General features: G+C 40.7%; 1 protein-coding gene across 2 annotated transcripts in view; it reads left to right on the forward strand.

Annotated features, from left to right (window-relative positions):
* LNX1 (ligand of numb-protein X 1) overlaps nucleotides 1-22523 on the forward strand; it is a 111503-nt gene that overhangs the window by 78727 nt on the left and 10253 nt on the right. For both annotated transcript variants that reach the window (XM_067531136.1, XM_067531137.1), the window contains 4 exons: nucleotides 688-1059; nucleotides 6814-6948; nucleotides 17002-17179; nucleotides 22158-22386. In XM_067531136.1, coding sequence (XP_067387237.1) covers nucleotides 688-1059; nucleotides 6814-6948; nucleotides 17002-17179; nucleotides 22158-22386 — 914 coding nt within the window. The remainder of the gene's footprint in view (nucleotides 1-687; nucleotides 1060-6813; nucleotides 6949-17001; nucleotides 17180-22157; nucleotides 22387-22523) is intronic.

Here is a 22523-nt window from a genome sequence, read left to right on the forward strand (position 1 = left end):
TGTTTTTCATTTAGTAAGGATAAAGCGCAATAGCCAGTCAGTTTTACAAAACAAAAATTGCAGCATTGTTTTAAAGATCTTTGTCTGAAAGAAACGTTAACTCTTCTGACTCCAGAAATGTAGGAAAACATGAAGGGCCAGTTCCTCAGCTAATGTAAATCAGCATAGCTTCAAGCTGAGATTCTGGAACACAGTGAACTAAAACTACTCGGGATTTTTTCCTCCATTACAATTAGAAGCTCTTTAGTGAGGTAGGAAATTGGGGATACAGACTGTCTACCGTAACCACAGTGGTTGTAAGATAATGAACAAGGACATTGCAGAAAAGGAGTGGGAGTAGGAGGAAGGATAGCTGGTAAGATGGTTTGACATCAGACACTAGTGGAATAAAATGAAGATACACAAAAGGATATTGGGGCCTGAGGAGGGACAATAATAAACTGAAAAATAACAGTTATGTCTGGAGATAATCAGTGAGAGAGGAAAAAGACAGTAAGCATCTGTATGCTGCGTCCTGTCCTTGGGGGGAGGATATTATATAATAAAACTTGGCCTCTTGTGTGACACAGTTTCAAATACTGCATGTCAGTTAACGTGGAGACATCTGTGTAAATAGATCAGCTGTCTACAGTGCCAGTTCAGTTTAGATGCTTCTTTACATGGCTGATTTATGGCTCTCTCTTCCAGGTGAATGGCATGGATATCAACAATGTTCCTCACAACTATGCCCTGTCAGTTCTGAAGCAGCCCTGTCAGGTGCTCCGTCTCACTGTGCTCAGAGAGCAGAGATACCGATGCCGAAACAATGGACTTTCCCTTGAGGCTCACTACAGCCGGGATGACAGTTTTCATGTTGTTCTAAATAAAAGCAGCCCAGATGAGCAGCTAGGAATAAAGCTGGTCCGCAAGGCAGATGAACCTGGGGTATTCATCTTCAACTTGCTGGAAGGAGGTGTGGCTGCCCGTGATGGACAGCTTCGAGAGAATGACCAGGTGTTAGCTATTAATGGGCATGATCTTTGGTACGGCAGTCCGGAAAATGCAGCCCAGCTGATACAGGTTTGTCATGATGACTTGACCCCAGTTTCTGAACTCCTCTAACTAGACTGAAAAAAATCCATCATTCCCCCATCCAGTTCCATGTCCCTGCCACACTCTGAGCCATATCAAGGTGGATGCGACGGACCAAATTCTGCTGTCACTTAAACCTATGCAACCCCACTGCCTTCAGGGAGGGCACATGGGTGAAAATTTTGCCCATACTGGCCAAGAACTCCATAAAAATAATGGACATCTGCTACATGTGCAAGACTATTCAAGAGGCCTAGTTATGATTTTAAACTAAATTTAATCTCTTTGGATATTCTGCTTGTCAGCAGTAGGATTTTTAACCTGGTGAATGCCAGACTTGCTGATGTGCTCAATATGACTCTTGGGATAGGCATCACAGTAAGGGGTGAGAGAAGCGTTAGAATTAACACTATTTGTCAAAGGATATTAAGGGTTCTATTGCCCTGAACCCATGCTCTGTGCCAAGAAGAGAAAAATATTGGTATCATATATATTACCTTCCAATCTCAATAGTTTCTTGTGGATACCATTTACAGTACTAGTAGGTGCTAGAGATGGGCCAAACGTAAACCCTGCATCTGCGGAGCCCGGTACTTTGGGAAAGATGGGCTCTGCATTCAGATTGTATAGATTAGGTCAATTTTTTGTTTGTTTGTTTATATTTATACAAATAACTAAAAGTGGCATCTATCCCTGGTACTAGGCACCCCTACCAAAATTACAAAAATAAATGCACTTAAATTGCCCACAGAACACTAAACTCCCCTCCCCACTACCTGATTTCTTTCCCATTGAAGCAGCTGGCATTGGCTACTGTCAGAAGACAGGCTACTGTGCTAGATGGACCATTGGTCTGACCCTGTATGGCTGTTCCTGTGTTTCCACATCCCCCCTCCAATCTAATCTCTGCGATTTTCTTTAGGATGCCATAATGCTACCAGGAAAACAACCTAGAGTCATTTACTGCTAACTCTTGCATTTACGGCAGAATCATTGTGCTTATTTTGCTTGTCTGGTTTAGTGGGATGTACGATTCATATGTATGGAAGCATTTCACATGTATAAATGCAAAGACAACAAATCAGGCCAGATCCTCCCCTCTGTCCTTTGTATAAGCTTATTGACTGCAGTGTAAATACATGGGCTTCCCTGAGAAGAGACTTCAGCTTAGTGTACTGTTTTTAACAGGCTTATATTTTAGCATCGATTCATGGGCTTCTGTGCTCAGTGTGTATTGAAAGTCTGTAACAGAGCTGAGAAATGTTCATTTACTCAGTTGTGTGTTAACGGGTATGTGTTCCATAGTCAGCCTAATCCAAGTAGAGTACATTTTGGCTGTGGAGTGAGATTGTGTACACCACCTTGCATAATATCAGTTGTTGGAATCGTGGCTGAGTGTTGTTCTGGTTTTCCTTGTGTAGATCACGAATAGAAAGGGGGATATTCTGTGCGGAGAGCAATGTATGAAATGAAACCTTCATGAAAATGGGTATTCCTAGAACATTTCCATAAGTTTAAAAAACAAAGCAATAGTGCTTTATATGCAGGAAACACACACTCCCTCAGCTTTGGGAAGAGATGGAAAAAATGACTAATGAGACCATTCACACAAATGTTTAAAAACACAACTAAAGCTCTTACTAGTTCCAAAGAATGGATGTTATTTATATAAATGCTTGAAACGCACACCAGCCTCTGAGGATTTAAACAACATGCCCATCAAAGACTTTGACTCATGTTTCCAAACATGCCAGGATTACATTGCACTGATGTGAGCTCCATGAATCATATTTGCCTAACACAGAATTCCCAGACTGTGTGTCCTTTTTGTCATGTTTTTCATAAATCTCCTTGCTTGTTTCCACATTATTTCAGAGGAGAACGATTATATCAAGGCCACAAATGTTTTGCATCTGCTTTTTACACAGCGCAGTACTTCATCCCCAGATTTCTCAACAACCTGCCAAGACCCAAATGTAGGACTCTCATTTAGACAAGGAACCAAAAAAAAAAAAACAGTACAGGAAGTTCAAAATATGAGATCAGATTTTAAAATATAAATAACCTTAATTAACATTTGTAAAGCACTATATGCCTTAAGTGGCGGTGGAGGTCGTGATTATCATTTTATTCTCTTGTCCTATAGCTTCACTTTCCTGACTCATTTCACAGAATATAGGTGAAAGAAAATCAGGTTTCTGAGAGCATGATTAGATTTGGCTCCTAAATGATGGACAACTGAGAAAGGTCTGATTCATCAGCCCTAGCAGTTAGATATTAGCATATATTAAGTACTTGTTAATCAGTAGATTAGGTGTCTGGCTGTTATAGACTCAGTCACAAAAACTGAAACGAAGAAAATGTTAAGGTGATAATTAGGGATGTGCATAAATCATAAAATTTGTATTTTGGACTTTTCACATTTGCCCCATCACCTATGGTCAGGATGGATCAGATGTCGCACTTTAAAGCTAAATTATAAGCAGAGACCCCAGAATTATGCAGCAAAGTCATAGAATTATGCTTCCCAAGATTTCAGATGAGAAACAGTGAAATCTTGTTGACTTTTACATCTGCCATCCAATCACTTCTTTCCATATCAACATCTCCCTTGATTGGTTATTCAATGCAGTGGCCAAATGTTCCCCTCAGCCACACTTCCAGGAGCTGATTCTCCACAGTTCCTGTGGCTTGCGCAGTGATTTACACCTATGCAAAGGGAATGCAAATTATGGGTAAAGAGGCTACCAAACCAGGATTGTAACATTCTATACCCACTTTGCCCAGGTGCAAATAACAACAAATTGTGCAAGGGAGAGGAGAACCAGGCTTCAGCCTATATGAATGTCAGTGTCAATTCAGGAAACATAGTAACAGCAACACATTGCTTATCTTCTTTCTCTTCCTCTGGATATGTTTTCACACTAGACATTGCCATATAATACAAGTTTTCTGTTCTGAATGAATGAGTGTCAAGCCAAAGCAAGAAGAATTTTTAAAATGAGTACAATGGAGCCCACTGCTTCACTGTGGAGAAATCAACTGCCCAGAGGAGTGATCTGGTTGATTATTCACCTGCCTTTTTGTCAAGATTTTTTGGCTAGTTCCTCCAGTGCGGTGTGTTGACTCTGCACAGACCCAACATTAAATTTGGCTGCAAAGTCTGGCCCAAAGACAAAGCTGTGGTTTGGGCACCACTTACTCTCCCTGCTGCTAATGTAGCTGGAGGAAAAGAGGTGTTGACAGAATCTCCTGAGCTACACAGAACCTCCCCTGGTCTTTTTGGCTTTTGTCTGGTTAGCCTGTAGACTCTTTGGCATGGGGACTCTCTCTTGCTATGGGTTTGTACAGTGCCCCAGTGTAGCCCCATCTCAACTGATGATGATCAGCTGATGCCATATAACAATAATAATTGTGACTATTGCAGTGTATTTAGAGCAGCCCTGGGCTCTTCTAGCACAGTGCTGGGGAATATCCTGCACAAAGTAGTTCCAGAATGAGACTAGTGTAAAAGAGAGTTTTAAGAGAGAGAGAAGTTTTAAACTGAAGTTGTAAAATGTTTGTTTTACGGTAGAATTGCGTGTTAAGGGGTATTACACCATTAGGTCATTTAGTCTTGTGTTGTGCTTCTAGGTTTTAAACACCTTCATAGGTTAGGGATTACTATATTTCTTTTCTCCCAACACCCACGCTTCCATTCTCTGGTACCCGGCAGATTCCAGTTCCAGGTGTTAATATATCATAGTGATGATTATGGTACAAATACCTAGAATAGATATATTAAGGGTCTTTTAAAATGCATATATGTGCACACTTGTGTGTGAGTATACGTATACAAAATGTATACCTCATGAGAGAGTGGTTGATATATATGAGTTCCAGAGGGGTAGCTGTGTTAGTCTGCTTTTAGCAAAACAGCAAGAGTTCTGTGGCACCTTAAAGACTAACACATTTATTTGGCCATAAGCTTTCGTGGGTAGAAACCCACTTCGTCGGATGCAACTGTTGTTGATATATATGTTGCTGATAAAATCCAACGTAAGGCAAAACCTCCAAAGATTTGAAAGTTCACAGGGAAATGCACGTTTCCCATTGAGATCAACAGTATAACTTGTTTTGAAGTAGTATCTAGCCCAATATGAGGATTTCAGACTGGAAATATTGATTATTTATATTGTTATTTTAAAACCCATCAAAAACATTTTTTTGAAATCACAGCAAAGAATTTTGAACCAGTAAAGAAAAATTTAACAAAACTCAAGGGCCCAATCTGACTCCCACTGGAAGTTACTGAGAGAGAGTTGACAGTGGTGAGAGCAGGGTTGAGTCCCAGGTTTGATTTACATCTCCTTTTAAAAGCCTTTCCACCCTCAACTCTCTCCTTGGAGTCTCTTCCAACCCAGACCAATATACCTAGGGTTCTGAAACTGTGGTTTTTTATCCTCTTTAAATTCTGACAAGGAGGCTCTATGTTACAATAATAGCCTGAGCCCAAGGGCTCCCTTGGGAAGCCATTAGTGGCTTTCCTTGTCCCCAAGAACTGAGCTTTTTGAATCTGCAGCATTTCCAGCCTCTTCAGCCTGACGAACAAGAGATTACAGTTCTTAAAATTAACTTTGGATTTTCCCATATAGCAGCATGTCTTAAACTGCTGGAACTACCAATACATTTTTCTTTATTTGTATTAGTTTGATTTTATGTTAGGAAAGTACCACATATTGAATTTACTCAGTTAAATTGTATTCTCAGTTATACTGTACAGCACTGTTGACTTCAGTGGAGTTGTACCAATCTAACTCAGAGCAGAATTTGGTTGTCTACTCCTGGAGGTAGGACTGGCCTCTCAAGTACTGATCCAACCACACAGAGGCTTTTCGCTATCATATAATAGTCAAAATAATTAAACAAATATAGCAGCCTGCAACTTCAAAGCGATGTACAAATTGGTGAATCCTCACAGCCCTTCTGTGGGATACAGTCTTATAATCCCCATTTTACAGATGAAAAAAGTAGACAGACCAAAAAGTGTCATGACTTTCGGAGGGCTACTTGAGTAAGTAGTAGTGGCAGGGTTTGAATTTTGGAGTGCCTGGCTCCCAGTCCTGTGATTAGTCATGCTGTCTCCTTCCTGTTACATGAGTCTGTTAAGATTTTATTGTTCAAAATAGTAGCATGTTCCCTTCTCTAAATGAAAGCTACATTAATCATGTTAACGGCATCCTACTGAACAAAATTCTGCCACTAGCCCCCCTCAATGTGAGCATTTCATCATTTTGAGAGAAGCGGCATTGCTTCCGCAGTTTCCATCAAACAGCAGTTTTATATATTCCTACTGTTTACATCAAACTAGTTACCTGTGCTAATGTACTTAGGTGAACAGAATAAATATATCAAAGCAAGAACTGAGCAGCACTAGCATGTGATGGGATTGTTAATTCAGGAGAAATTTTGAATGCACGATAACAGGCTTTTAGAGAGTTAACTTCAGTTTCGCAGTCTATGTTGTACAGAGCTGATCTTGCATTATTGTTTCCTCTTGTGACAAGCTAATAATAAGGGTGGAGGCTCAGAAAAGAATTGCCCTTCAGTTGGCCAAAATCTACGACCAAAATATCCTCTTAAAAGGAAATTAAAATAACAGCAAGCTTAAATAAGACCTGGACTATGTGAATTTCTAGTGCTGGAAAAGTTGGCTTTGTAGCTGCATAACAGCAGGATTTACATCTGTGTCTCGTCATGTAGGCCAGTGAGAAGCGGATTCACTTTATTGTGTCACGGCAGACCAGACAGCAGACCCCTGACATCTTGCAGGAGGCTGGGTGGAATAACAGTGGCAGTCCTCAGCCCTGCTCCTTGGAAAGAAACTATCCTAACAAGGTGAGGCCTGGATCTTTCTTATATTTACTGTTCGTTCTGTGGGAAACAGGGACTAGTAGATTGGTTGGTGTTTTGTTGCCTCTAGATGTTGTCTTTAGAAAGTATCACCAGAAGAAGCACATCTTATTTTGCTGTATAAATGTAAAAACTGATATCTTTATTTATACACTAGGAAGTGCTTCTGTCTTGACTCAGTTTGGAAGGATGGGGAGAGAGAAAGCTGAAGGATAATAATGAGATGAAAGTTTTATACACACGTACTATACTGTACACAAACCTGCCTCCCAATCTGAGCCAGCAAAATGTAATGCAGTCTAACAAAAATAAGAGGCTTATCTGCACTTACTCCATCTGGAGCAAAGCATGAAGGCAAGAAGCTTGCATAGACTGGCTGAGAGATTCCCACCATCTGGTTGATGATTACTCTGACTACTGTGGTCTGGGTTCTATCCTGTCTCTGCTTCTGAGTGATGTTGGGGAAATCTCTGTACCTCTGCTTCACCATCTTTAAAATCTTTGCTTAGACTTCTGTAAGGCATTTGACTTCAAACTGCACAACATTTTGATTAACAAACTAAAACAATATAAAATGAACATGGCACATGAAGTGGTTTAAAAACTGGCTAACTGATAGGTCTCAGAATGTAATTGTAAATAGGGAATCGTCATCAAGTGGGTGTGTTTTAGTGGGATCCATCAGGGATGGGTACTTGGCCCTATGCTGTTTAACATTTTTATTAATGACTTGGAAGAAAACATAAAATCATCACTGATTAAAGTTTGCAGATCTCACAAAAATTGGGGGAGTGATAAATAATGAAGAGAACAGGTCACTGATACAAAGTGATCTGGATCCCTTGGTAAACAAGGTGCAAGCAAACAATGTGTGTTTAATACAGTAAATATAAACATACACTTCTAGGAACAAAGAATGCAGGCCATACTTACAGGATGGGGACTCTATCATAGGAAGCAGTGACTTTGAAAAAGATTGTGGGGTCATGATGGATAATCAGCTGAACATGAGCTGCCAATGCAGCGTTGTGGCCAAAAGAGTTAATGTGATCCTGGGATGCATAAGGGGAATCTCAAGTAAGAGTAGAGAAGTTATTTTACCTCTGTAATTGGTACTGGTGCAACTACTGCTGGAATACTGTGTCCAGTTCTGGTGCCCGCAATTCAAGAAGGATATTGATTGGAGAGGGTTCAGAGAAGAGACACAAGAATGATTAAACTATTAGAAATTTTGCCTTAGAGTGATAGACGCAAAGAGCTCCATCTATTTAGCTTCACAAAAAGAGTTAAGAGATAACTTGAGGACAGTCTTTAAATATGTATGTGGGGAACAAATATTTAATAATGGGCTATTCAGTCTAACAGATAAAGATATAACAACTTTATAATGGCTGGAAATTGAAGCTATACAAAGTCAGACTGAAAATAAGGTATGCATTTTTAACAGTGTGAGTAATTAACCATCAGAACAATTTACCAAGGGTCGTGGTGGAGTCTCCATCGCTGACAATTTTTTGAATCAAGATTGGATGGCTTTCTAAAAGATCTGCCCTAGGAATTATTTTGGTGAAGTTCTATGGTCTGTGTTATACAGAAGGTCTAACTAGATGGTCATAATGGTCTCTCCTGGCCTTGGAATCTATGAATCTGTGAAAATGGGGATAATGATACTGATCTTCTTTGTAAAGTGCTTTGAGATCTATGGATGAAAAGTGCTATAACAGGACTAGGTATTATTAAATTAAGGAAAATGACAAAGAACAAATGTACAGTTTTATGAAGGTGACAGCAGTGTAAGTGTCATTCAGCTCAGAATATCCTCCATCTGGAAGCTAGGCAGGCAGAATGCTTACATTTAAAAGTACAGTACACAGAAAGCAGAGTCATAGCTAAATACACCACATAAATGTGACGTGGGGAGACATAAGCAAAGCAGATGTAAAGGGAGAGCATGTTCTGCAATCTGGAGTTGCCTGCTGGGCGACAGTGAAAAGGATGGAATCCCTAAAAGGTGATCAGTGTCACAGCACAGCTATCCAGCAAAGAGAGAGTCCTGCATATAGAAAGGACCATATCACTAGGGGCTTTAAAAAACAGCAGGGCTCATTTATAGTCAATCCTGACTGTTAAGCAGGCAACTGTGGCCTTAAAGGACCACATGCCTCTTAGACTGCATTACACAGCTGTCAGTGGGAGACAAGCATGGGCCCATGTTTTAAAAATGTTTATAAACATCCCTTTGTTGTTTCCCCCTTTTATCAATTATGCTCATTCAGCCCCTTAGGAAATTAAACGTCCTGCAGCATATTCCATCTTACCTGTCCCCTAGCATGTAGCTCACAGGCATAGCTCCTCCCTCGTGCTTTAAGAGCAGACCCAGGTCTGCTGTCAGGAACAGCAAAGATGACACAGGGTTGCTGCCATCCTGTCAAAAGACATTCCTGTCTGATACTGCATCTGCAAGTCGTTACTTCCCAATGAAATAATGCTTCATGATCCCTAGGGAGATCTCTGAGTGGGATAGCAATTAACTCCTGTCACTACCACATGATTTCCAGTGACTGACTGAGTATGTGCTGTATTGAATATATCTGTCTGACTGGTCTATGCGTATGGTATAGGGGAATTCACTACATTAATCCATTAAACTTTGAGCCCCTATCTTCCCTTCCTGATAAAGAGGTGCAGGAAAGGAATTCTTGATTAATTACAAGTTGATCTGGAGCACTACATTGACTTGTGAGATTTAGGGTGTGGCCTTGGAACATTTTTTTTCCACAAGGCAGATGGGCTCCGTGGAGATCCTGTGGTGGTTAAATGGAGACTGGGGAGAACAGGCTGCATAGCGGCCTTTCCCTTTCACACATCCCCTCCATACCCCCAGCAAAAGGAGATCCTGAGTCTTTAGGCCTTTAACTCAGAACTCAGTCTGGTTAGTCCTGCTTTGAGCAGGGGGTTGGACTAGATGACCTCCTGAGATCCCTTCCAACTCTATGATTCTATGATTAATTCTCATCTGATTCAATTTTAGAAGTCGGTTTAACAGGTGCCTTGGTATTTCTGAGATAATGACCATTCATGACCATAGGTATTTTGCTAGAAAAACAGGTTATCCATATGCACAGCTCAATGCTTCATCAATCAGCTCAAAGGATATTTAGATGTGGGGGCTCAGATCTGGCTTTGAGAATCAGCCCCACACTCAGGGGTTGTGGATGGGATGGAGATGCCTCTGGGGTTACTGCAGCATGGTACTCGGGTCACTTAGGGCTTTTCTACACAGTGTGATTTCTAAAGCACACTAAAATGGTGCACATTAGTTGATCCCTGCTGGTGTGCACAAAAAGTTTCCTACTGTGTTTTAGCCTAGTACTGAAGCAACATTGCATTAAAGTGTACTAGGAAACTTTTATCAATGAACTAGAAGAAAACGTACAATCATCACTGGTAAAGGTTGCAGATTACACACAGATTAGAGGATGGGGTGGTAAATAATGAAGAGGACAGGTCACTGATACAGAGTGATCTTTCTAGATCGTTTGGTAAACTAGGTACAAGCAAATAAGATGTTTTTTAATACAGCTAAGTGTAAATGTATACATCTAGGAACAAAGAATGGAGGCCAGATGTGCAGGATGGGCTCTCTATCCTGGAAAGCAGTGACTCTGAAGAAAGTGTAGGGGTCTTGGTGGATAATCAGCTAAACGTGAGCTCCCAGTGTGACACTGTGGCCAAAAGAGCTAATGCAATCCTGGGATGCATAAACAGGAATCTCAAGTAAGAGCAGAGAGATTATTTTACCTCCCCATTTGGGAATGATGAGGCCCTGGGTGGACACAACCATGGTAATACCATGTTCAGTTCTGGTGCTCAGAACTCAAGAAGGATATTGATAAATTGGAGGGTTTAGAGAAGAGCCACAACAATTAGAAAACATGCTTTATAGTGATAGACTCAAGGAGCTCCATCTATTTAGCTTAATAAAGAGAAGGTTAATTGATGACTTGATTACAACCTGTAAGTATCTACATTGGGAATAAATATTTAACAATGGGCTCCTCAGTCTAGCAGGCAAAGGTATAACATGATCCAATGGCTGGAAGTTGAAGCTAGAGAAATTCAGACAGGAATTAAGGAGTAAATATTTGACAGTGAGTGTAATTAACCACAGGTACGATTTACCAACAGTCATGGTGGATTCTCCATCGCTGATAAATTTAAAATCAAAATTGGATGGTTTTCTAAAAGATCTGCTCTAGGACTTATTTTGGGGAAATGCTATGGCCTGCGTTACATAGGAGGTCAGAGTAGATGATCACTATGGTTCCCTCTGGCCTTGAAATGTAAGAATATCGTGCACACCAGCAGGGTGTACATGGACCAATTATTGTGCAATATATTAGTGCTCTTTAGAAATCACACCCCTGGAGTGTGCATTACCCACCATGTAGATGCACCCTTAGTCATACGCACGCCCCTGGCACCATTTAGCTCCCACTGAGCTGAGGGTGTGCGAACAGCCCCATTCTTTCTGAAAGGGTGCACTAGGAGGAAGGGGGTTCTGCTTCCCTTTCCCCACAACCCGGTAGTGCACTCCTGCTGGGTAGTTAGAATGTAGCCTTTGCTCTTCCAGCGTGGCTCTTGCAGTGATTCAAAAGACTGAACAACTCCAAAGGAGCTCAGATAGCCTGTGGATTGGTTATCAGCAGGCCCTGTAAAGTTTTGCTGTGATGCACTCTGTCTTTAACTTGCTGTTGTAGTGTTGGTTGCCTTCTGTCAGGCACATATGAGTGTTGGTCTGGATTTGTCTCAATATTTACCAGATATTTCTCAGTAAATATCCTGCATTTTTTTTTTTTGACATACTCTTTCATAATTCACTCTCTTTAAAATTAGGCTTTGCAGGCCATGGGGGCATAGATTTTTTTTTTTTTTTAAACCAGACCTTAATGCAGGGATTCAGCTTGTAAACCTGAAATCTGTGCAGTCTTGTAATATAGTATGTGCTCTTAGGGCCTGATCTAGGGGCAGGCGACCCAAGTGAGTGCCTCGGCTGCCGGGGTTGGGGAAGGCGCAGGGCTCAGGGAGCTGTTTTTGTTGTTAGCAACAAAAGGGAAAACAGAATGTCTGAAGTAAAATGTTTCAGGTATTCCATCGGTGGATTCCTTTTTCACTAACCTCCTAGAATTTTCTGGACCTCTGTAGAATCTCGTGGAACCTTCCAGACTTTCTGAGAACTACGTTTTCCTCGAACCCCCTAGAAAGCTGTCACCCATGCCCTCGCAGGTATATAAGGGGTGGGGTATTGCCAGTCAGTCAGTGAGATATAAGAACGAACTGAAGAGAAGTCAGAGTCCATCTGCGGTATTCTGAACCTTGTTTTATTGTGTAATTGTGAAAGTGGACTTGCGTTTTAAGACTTGAAGAGTTTAAGTAGCGACTAATAAATGTGACGCCCGAGATATCTATTGAACCCCTATCCATGCAACAATATAAAAGAAATACTGTTACTTCTTTTGCCACGCTTAGCACGTAATGTTTGATGACTTTCTAAGACTGCAGAACATAGACACTATTTAATACTAGTCCACCCAATGTTGGTGCACAGTTCAATTTCTTGATGTTTGTACATTTCAGTTATTCTTAAAATTAAAAAGTTTCTGTAAGTTTAGAGGAAATTATTTTTTTATTTGCTTATATATGGCATCAATAAATACAGATTTACAGATCCGAGTGTGCAAATTTATCATCTTATATGACAGGGATAAATCTTGCATGCAAATTGTGCATCAAAGTCATGAAATGGGCTACAAATGCAATAAAAAAATAATTCCAGAGGGGTAGCCATGTTAGTCTGTATACAGCAAAAACAACGAGAGTTCTGTGGCACTTTAAAGACTAACAAATTTAATTTTAGCAGGCATAAGCTTTCGTGAGGCGCAGCTCACTTCGTCAGATACTCAAAATTTTAACAATTGAGGAAGGAGGGGCAGCAAAGATGACCCTCATCTCAGGTGCCATTTGGTCTAGGGCTGGCCATATGTGCTCTTGCTTAGATATAATGGACACCTTGGGCACACTTTCAAGTCAAAGCAATTTCCTTTGGATGTGTGGCTTGGTGAATCTTACATCTGGTTTCATCAGTGGGGATTGTTAAATTAAATGTGGCTAATAGAGAAATTGCTACTTAACTTAACCTGGTGGTGGTGGTGGTGTTAATTTGAAGTTTATGGGGGATAATTCATCCTTGGGAGACGTGGATTTTTTAACATCACTGGTCCCTTCTTTTAATTCTTTGAGAGAACCAATTCTGTCCTGGTTGACTGTGTAACACAGATGTGAATGTGTGCAGGATTTTGCCTTCAGGTCTCCACCATATTCCGTGCTAAGAATAAACTCCAGACTACAGCTTTATTTGTTATTGTATAATGACTTAGGAATCCCTTTTGGCCCAGTGACTGCCCTCCATGACATCCTGCCTCCATCTGGAAAGAGCAGAAAGGAGGCTTTCTTTCAAGCAGATGCCAATGGTAAACAGAAGGACAGCCAGCAGAGCAGTGAGGAAGTAGCAAGACAATCTGTATTAAATACATCCTCCTTAGTGATGGTGGGAGTGCATTTTGCATTCAGTGTAGTGTATGATTGGTTATGGACAGCGTTCTTATTAAGCTATTCTCTCATGTATGAGGAACAAAGAATGTAAAACCTGAGTTGCTGTTGCTGCCTGGACTTAAATAGGAAAGATGTCAGAAACACTCTCGTGTACTACAGAGGGATCTGTTAAACAGGATTTGTAATGCATAAATAGAGCCAGATCCTGCTCCTTTGAAGTCCCTGGGAGTTTTGCCATTGACTTCAATAGAGATGCAGTACTAGACACTAAAATAGCACTTGGTTTTAATTGAAACTGTTTCTTCTACTCCTATTGATTGTCTATAACAAGTTGTTGTCCAGTCCTTAAAAACTGATCCCATTGCCCTTGCTGCTCAGGCACGTAATGTTCTGTAGCTGCAGGTAATGTATATTTTCCGAACAGCTGCAGCTGTGTCCATTGCCTTTGAGACACGCGTCATGACTTTGAGGTTGTGATAATTTGCTGTAAATATTTATTTTACAGTAAACTTTAAAAAAAAGGGACAAGCTATGTGTTTTCCCCGTCATGGCCTCCAAGGTCATTTCAAAATGATGAAGAAGGGCAGTTGTTTAGAAGAGAATGTATTGAAATGCATTCATTAATAAACATTGACTTTTAACTGGTTTACTCATTATCAGCAATGCCTTTGAGAGAGCGCTCCATGTGTCCATTAAAAAGGCTTTAATTTCCTTTCATCACTATCTTCCCCTCATTTGAGAATTCACAATTCCCATCTATCTATAATCATCTTAAAATTAAGATGCTGCAAGGAATCTTTAAAGGGAAGCTGATTGTTAGATATAGTACGTGTGTATGTGTTAATGTTAGGGTGACCAAATGTCCCTATTTTATAGGAACAGTCCCAACATTCAGGGCTTTTTTTTATGTAAATGCCTATTAACCCTGTCCCGATATTTCACACTTGCTATCTGATCACCCTACTTTGTGTGTGTGTGTGTGAGAGAGAGAGAGCGAGCGAGCGAGCGCAGTTCATTTGTCATTTTTAATTGAAAAGTAACTTGTGATAATTTGTTGCTCAGCATAACTCTCAAATGCTGGTAATGTCTGCACTGTTTCTTCAGAAATATGGCATAAACAGCCTATTTTTATCAGTAACATTCTTGAGGTCTGAGATAGAATGGGCATAGAATAGCTAACAAGCATAGTCTGAGTCAAAGATTATAATTTTGAACAGTTTTCATATTTTGTTATAAAATCAAAAACTGCCCTTTTATGAAAAAATAGCACTTTTTTCGCCTTGTGAAAAGGGCAATTCTCGGTTAAATCAACCAATTCTAAGGTTGAAAAGGGCTGGTTTTTTGCAAGAAAATGGGTTAAGCAAAGCAAAATTAGGTTTATTTTTGAGTAAAGATGGAGTCACAACAATTTTATGCATTCATGTAAAAAAAGTTAATTTTGAAAAAACAAGGCAATGTTTTGCAGGAATGAAACTACCTGAAATAGGATAATGAACATTTTTTGTGAAAAACCTTATGGAAAAAATGTTGATGATTTCACACAGCCGTGGTGTAGATCCTTTGGAAGTGTTCCGCTGCTCTCAAACCACAATAGCAAATCTTCTTACAGAAATTCGGACTCTCTGTGCTCCATCTCAGGTCAGAAGTTACGTGGTATGGAGCACCCAAACCAGTGCTACCTTTGCAATTCCTGTCCCTACAACATAAGAAGGAGCCTGCTTAGATGGAGTATAGTGATTTTATTAATTTGAAGCTTTATGGAATGTGATCATTTTGATATTTTCTGCTTATTGTCTGAAGTGTCTAGAAGTCCTTTGCTGGATGGGCAGCTGATAAATGAAGTTTGTTTGTTTGTTTAATCACAGAACTCTTGTGATGGAATTATAGTCTCATCATTCTAAATGTGCCTTTAAAAATAAAATGCTATAATAATATACATTCTCAAGCCCACAAATCATTCATATGCAGATTTTCCAGTGCAACTGTTCCCTCTTCCTACTTTCCTACTGCTGTTTTTCCTTGAAGTTTACTTTAGCCATTGCCAGAAAAGCCATACATTTGACTGTTGTTCTCTCTACACCACTGAAATTGAAATGGGATTTCTTGGTTGAATCCCAAATTTCAATGAGATTATCACAGCCCTGAAGGAGACTGATAGATTTTTTTGCATATCACTGCTGTGATGTCACACTCATTAATGATGAGATCTTTTTTAACATTTCATATACACTAGTTAGCCCTGCAGCACATTTATTATGTTTATCTATTGAAACTTGAAAGTAGTGTGCCAGTTCTGCTCTAGAGACTGGAATCTTCAGAAAGTAATTCCAGGAACACAGCCTATTAATTATTTAGGGAAGTTAAAGTTATTCGTTAAGGTTTAAATCTAGAGTTTTTGGAGCAAAATCCATGTCCATTTTGTAAGCACAAATTATTTGGTAGGGACTGAGGTCCTTTGAAACACTCACACATTCAGGTCACATGCTGAGGAGGGAATTCTATCCAAATACGAGAAACATTCTCCCCGCCAGTATTACATTTTAGAACCTATGTTACCTTTTGATCCTTCGGTATCTGATGGTGTGTATTGATTTGCCTCACCCTTATTCACAAAGTATAAACAAACTGAGAACACTTGACTAATAACTTGGTTAGCTTTTGGGAGAATCTCCTTATAGATTGGATACGGCCATCACAGAAGTGACCTTTTAAATCAGCAATAAATGAATCACTCCAGGAGCCCTTGGGACTTATTCTATAAAAGTCCTTGTTATTCCCCCTAGTTAAATACATATTTTTCTAGCCAGTTTCTATCAGAGATTTTCATGGAACCACAGCAATTAGAGATGGAAAAGAACTATTATGTCATCTAGTCCATCGCCTGTAGGTTTGTTCCTTATAGTTCATATATTATTTCTTTTTTGTTAAATATGTATGACAAAGTTTTCAAATTTGGACGCCAAAAGTTAAGCACCCAAATGTAAATCGAGGCACTTAAATAAGTGGCCTAATTTTGAGAGGTGCTGAACACCTGAAATTCTTACTTGTGCTTTCTAACTGAAAAATCAGACCACTGATTTAGGTGTCCAAGCACCCTGATTCTGCTCCCATTAAGGTAAATGACAAAACCACCACTGACTTTGATGGGAGTAGTACTGGACCCTAAATGCAGATTTCGGTGACGGACTTGACTCATCCAAGTTTGGAGTGCTTTGGTCATAGCTGTGACCCTGTTGTGGAATCCCAAGCAATAGGGTAGACATACTTACTGTCCACACAAGTGGCAGGAGGCTCAGGGATTGTAAAGTGCTTTGAGATCCTCCGAGTAGTCATCATACAACTGCATATTAATTCCAGTTCAATAACTCCAAGTGATGACGGTTGTATGCGTACTCTGCATTTATTCTTGTTATTTGGCTTCCACAGAATGCCTTGCATGCCGTCACCTGTCACGAGAAGGTGGTGGCTGTCCGAAAAGATCACACAGAGTCACTGGGAATGACTGTGGCAGGCGGAGCATCTCACAGGGAATGGGATTTGCCCATCTATGTGATAAGTGTTGAACCTGGAGGAGTCATCAGCAGAGACGGCAGAATGAAAACAGGTAAAGCGAATGGCGTTTGGAGGCCTGCTTGAATTGAAAGCTCCCTTTTGACGAACTGAAAGATCATAAAAGGGTGCCATGAACTGTACGTTTCTGTGGACACACAGATATCTCTCTGAGATTAGAAAGAAACTAGTCTGGAAGGCTTTTTAAAAGAAGGCAAATTTCTTTGCTGAGATTGTGCCTCTGAGACCCTCTGTAACTGTAGGGACCTTCCACCTGTGGAGTCCCTGCTTTTCTCAGCTATCTCTGCAGCACCATCCTCTTACTCATCCCCATCAGAGCCTGTGGTCGCTCTCTATGGGGTCCTGCATGTGCACTGAGGCAGTACAAGTGGGGAGTGGGGGAAGGGTGAATGGTAATGTAATGTAAATCATCCCACCACCCCCAAAGACCTCCTGAAGTTAATCAAAAAGATAACATAGCCTCTACTACTGAGCCTCCATTCCCCCCCAGTGTTTTCCATGGGGGGGGGGAGGTAGAAACTCCATCCATCTGGCTGATGGAGTGGAACTTAGCAAAGGGATCCTTGCAGAGATTTCCTTTTGAGTCCCTACTCCCATGGGTTTTACCATGATGAATGGGCCTATGTTATTTATTACATTCAAAAATTCTGTTAAAAGAACGTTAAGGTTGTAAAGTCAAGCACTCAAATTTAGGACAAAATTCAGGTTGCTCGTGCACTTTATTTGGCCACCTCGTGTGCATATGCGTTATGATAGAGTTACATGATCACATACTTTTTTTCCACAGAATCCCTGCCCCATTCAGTGCACAGGATGCAAGGTGCTTGCTTAATGAGCAGCTTTTCAATATTTTGTTTTATCCTCATTTCTCATTGTATGGCTCTGGGCCTTATTTACTGCACACTATATAAACCCTGCTCTATACACAGAATGATTAATTTCCTCATGGGCTTTTCAGCCGTGCTCCTCACAATAGTATTAATGTCAAAATTAAGTCCCAGTTAGAGATGCATAGGACTTGATTTTTCAGATTATGTAGCATTATATAGCACATCCTATGTTCAAAGCACAGGTCCCATTGATTACAGTTGCAGCTGTGAGTGCTCAGTTCTTCTGCAAATCAGACTCCAGGGAAACAAGTTGGTACCCAGAAAATGAGGAGACACAATTAATGACCACCGCTGAAGTTTGGGTTAGGTGACTTTGCCTGAGATCACATTGGAACTCTGTGGCAGAGAAAGAGAGAGAATCCAGTTCTCCAGGGCAGCATTTAAGTACCCAAAGCATGCCTTTCTGTCCCTTCCTCATTCACTACACACCTTCCATCTTCTGCAACAAATGAAGCAAGGGTCTTACAAACAACAGCCTCTGTATAACCTTGGTTTATTCCCAGAGCACCATCCATTCTGTGCATTGAATGAGGCAGGGGTCCTGTGGAAAAAACAGTATGTGGTCCTGTAACTAAAGACAGGTAAGGGAGCCAAACTAAAGATGCAGGGGGAACCTTCATTCTAGCATACCCTAACTTTAGAGTGCTTGACTTTGCAACCGTAACTTCCTTTTAATGCAGTATTTTTAATGTAATTTCCTAGGTTTTCAAAAAAGCCAATTGGAAAAAACAAACAGAATTTCCATCATGTGAAGCCATATTTACATCACATGATTCATCAGCAGAGTTAGAACCTTTAGATCCACAGGACTGCTTGACTCTTGAGCTAACAGAGTGCATAATACCAGATGTAGGTTTTCATCCTCTGTGGGCCAACCACTGTAGGCAGATGAGAGACACATTTTGCCAGTGGGTTTGAGAGCAGATAAATGTTGAGATTCAGGAATCCTGGGTTCTAGTCCAGGTTCTGAGGGGAATGTGCTATAGTGGTTACAGTCCCGTTCCCTCAGACTCCTCCAGCCTGTCCTTGTCCCAGACTGCATCCCGCTTCGGCCCCTCATTCTAATACCCTCTCCCACCTCCACAGAGCTCCAAATCCCCGTCCTTCTAATCCCTCTTCATTTCAGTCTGGCTGCTTCCTCTTTTTATTCTTTGCTACCTGGGTGCCACCAGAAGGAGCACTGAGCGAAAGTGTCTCCCTACTCTGTTCCTGACAACAAAGTCATGCTCCGCCCTTGAAGCCCTGGGCTAGAACATGCACCATCCAGAGGGAATTTTAAGTATACTTGTTCCAATGCACGGAAATGCTAGAGCTTCTTAGCAAAGCAGATGTAAGAATTTTATACATAAAACAACATATGTTCCCCTAGCATCATTCTGAGAAATGGCTGAATCATCTTGGCTTAAATTTTCCCCCCAGAAAAATTCAGCCTGAGGCAGACATTTAGCATGGAAAATTTCAGCCCAAATAGTTAAAGTTTGGCAAAGTTATAAACAGCTGAAAACAAAACCTTATAATAGAAAATCTTGGGTAACTTCATGTACAGGCGTCATTACTTCCTATATCAATGGAAGGGATTTTCCAATGTAGTTAACCGTAGCTAGGTCGACGGAAGAATTCTTCTGTCCACTAGCTGCATCTAAAGTGGGGATTAAGTCAATTTAAGTATGTTGCTCAGAGTGTGACATTTTTCACAGCCCTAAACGGTGTAGTTACGTTAGCCTATGTTTTAAGAGTAGAACAGGCCTAAGAGGCAGGCACAGATCAGACAAAATGCATGGGAAGCACCCTAGGAAGCTTTTAGCTTGTTCCAAACTGTAGGGTAGCACTTTGTATTGTGAATTATTGTTTCTTCAAGAGTGGTGTGACACGAATAGATTTCTTTTGTGTTTGCTGACTAGTAATTATGGGGTGAGATTTGCATTTCTTATTTATAAAACTGCTGTATTTCATTTGCTGTATTGTGTTAGGCAGTTAGAAGCATTAAGCATATTTAAATAAACATTAAAAATACATTGGTAAAAAAGCGTATAGAAAACCTGCTAAATTTGCTGTCCTCAGTTTAGGACAAGTAATAGCATTGGGGGGAGGAACAAAAAAACCCCAAAAACCCTTTCTCCACTAAATTTTAAATTCAGTTTGAAAAACAAACATCTGAATGTAAAAAAATAGCACACACAAAAGTATTTGAAGTGCACTTCACAGACCTTAACTATCACAGTACTGTGTGAGGTAGGCTCTGTGTTATCCTTACATGATAGCTAGAGAAACTGAGGCAGAAAGATCGTAACTAGCTTATAATCATGGAGGGAATAAGTATGCAAGATGGATTCAAATTTTAGAATTCAAGTACCATGCTCTTCAGCCCCATTTTGTCCCATTTTCACTGTTGCACCAGTTCAGAGAGGACTTAAAGCTGCCCTATGTGGTCAGCTGGTGATTGCCTCCAAGTAAGGGATGCCTCATCTGGTAGACAGCTCTGTGGCACTCCCATCCAGCTCCTCACCTCCGGTAGGTGCTGTGCTGGTGGGGGGCCTGGTGGAGATTTCATCAAAGCTCTGTTCTTTGGAGAACCTCACCCAGCATAACCATGCTAATGGGCCATTTATACACCAGTCCTGTTTAGAGTGCCGTGTTGTGATAACTGAGCTACAAATTTACCATAATTTACCATCAACTGTAAAAGATGTTGCAACAACCTCTAACAGCAAATGTTGATGGAAAAGGTGCAAAAGCAAGACTGAAAGACTGAATTTGTCCAAATAAAAAGGCCTGCTGACATAACTCAAGTACTGTGATAAAGTGTGAAACCAGAAATCAGTAAACCAAAAATAGGTGCATCAAAAACTAGACCTAGTGGATAAAGTAACAACGAAATGGGCTATTCTGCTTATCACTGCCTTTTGGAGTGCTTAGAGAAAAATTGGGAGGGAGGAATTGGCTACTGGAGTGAGCTTCACCATGACTGCCACTCCTACCATCTTCTGAGATGCCAAACCTCCTTTAGCCTAATCCTGACCACACTGGGCCAAAGGAAACCAGATGAGATTTCCATCTCCACCAGCTGAAATCCAGCCACCCACCAGGGCTATGAGAGACACTTTCTCTTCCCTACACCTCCCACATCACCCCATGTCTTTTTCCTTCCATACCTTATTTTTATTCTCTTTCCTCTCTCTCCTTTTTTCCTTGTGTCTAATGAGAGTTTGGCTTAGCCAGCCCAGACTGTATATTTTGCAACACTACTGTAAGATGGTGACTAGAAAGAGGCAGCCTAAAGCAATGCTCTACACAGCCTGAAGCTGATATGAGAGTGACTGATAAGACCATGTGCTGTGCCTGTTTTTCCACAGTGAGGTTGCAAGTGAACATCAACACCAGAGACAGAAACTGCATTTTCTATCTTTGCTGTTCTTTTCTCTTCCCTCTTGTGTGTGTTTGTCTTCCAGGAAATGGAATCAGACTTTAACAACTGCTCCAACCCATCTCAACGAACTCCTTCTCGTTTCCCCCAAAAGGACAGTTATTACCATCTTTTATATAATCTAAAAGCATGTCAACCAACTGGGGTTTTCCATCTAAAAACTTTTGCCAGCTAAAGGGAAAGGAATGTTGTTAAAATGAAAACCTTAAACTGTTTTTCCTTCTTTTCTGTCTCTTTAATAAATGGCTAAAAGGATTTTTAATAGCGTGTTTGCCATTGTACAAAGCAGGATGAGGTCTATGTATGCCAAACCTCAAATCTTGTTTAAAATGGTTAATGTTGGACAGTGAGTGGGTTATGTTATTCAGCAGCCCTTAGACTGCTCTGTTCCATCACGGCCCTTGGTTGCCCTCGGCTAGAGGAGCAGTGACCAGAATAAATAAATAAATAAGCTACATTTGCCCCCCCCCCCCCCAAGCTGTGCTGGTGCATGTTTGGATTCAGCCCCTCATCTCATTCTTAGGGTTTATTTTATGCCTCACATTTATTTCATATGGAAATATTAACCACCACTTTTGACAGGCAACAAGTTCCTAGCCCTGGCCTAGTACTGAATTCCATTTTGTTTAAAAGGAAAAATTAATTAAAGCCTTAAAACATTTTCTCCTTTTATAATGTTTCCACTTACTGTCCTTTAGGTGACATTTTGCTGAACGTAAATGGAATTGACCTGACTGGTGTCAGCCGTAGCGAGGCAGTAGCCCTGTTGAAAAACACCACCTCCTCTGTAGTGCTCAAAGCCTTGGAAATTAAAGAATGTGAGGCCCAGGAGGACATGAACAATGTATCACTCCCTGACACCAATCAGAACACATCTGATAACAGTGAATGGTCACCTTCCTGGGTTATGTGGCTTGAGCTGCCACGGTAAGTTCGAAAATTACATCCTTGTGTTGAAGGGGTGGGAGGAAAGATTTATGTTTTTCTTGGATAGCTCTTGCTTTTGGCCTGATTCATTACACTGACATCTTAATTAAATCCAGGCTCTGTCAAAAAACTTTTAT

This window comes from Emydura macquarii, unplaced genomic scaffold (genome assembly GCF_026122565.2).
Source record: "Emydura macquarii macquarii isolate MOO-44397 ecotype Brisbane River unplaced genomic scaffold, CSIRO-AGI_Emac_v2 contig_3128, whole genome shotgun sequence".
Classification (NCBI taxonomy): domain Eukaryota; kingdom Metazoa; phylum Chordata; order Testudines; family Chelidae; genus Emydura; species Emydura macquarii.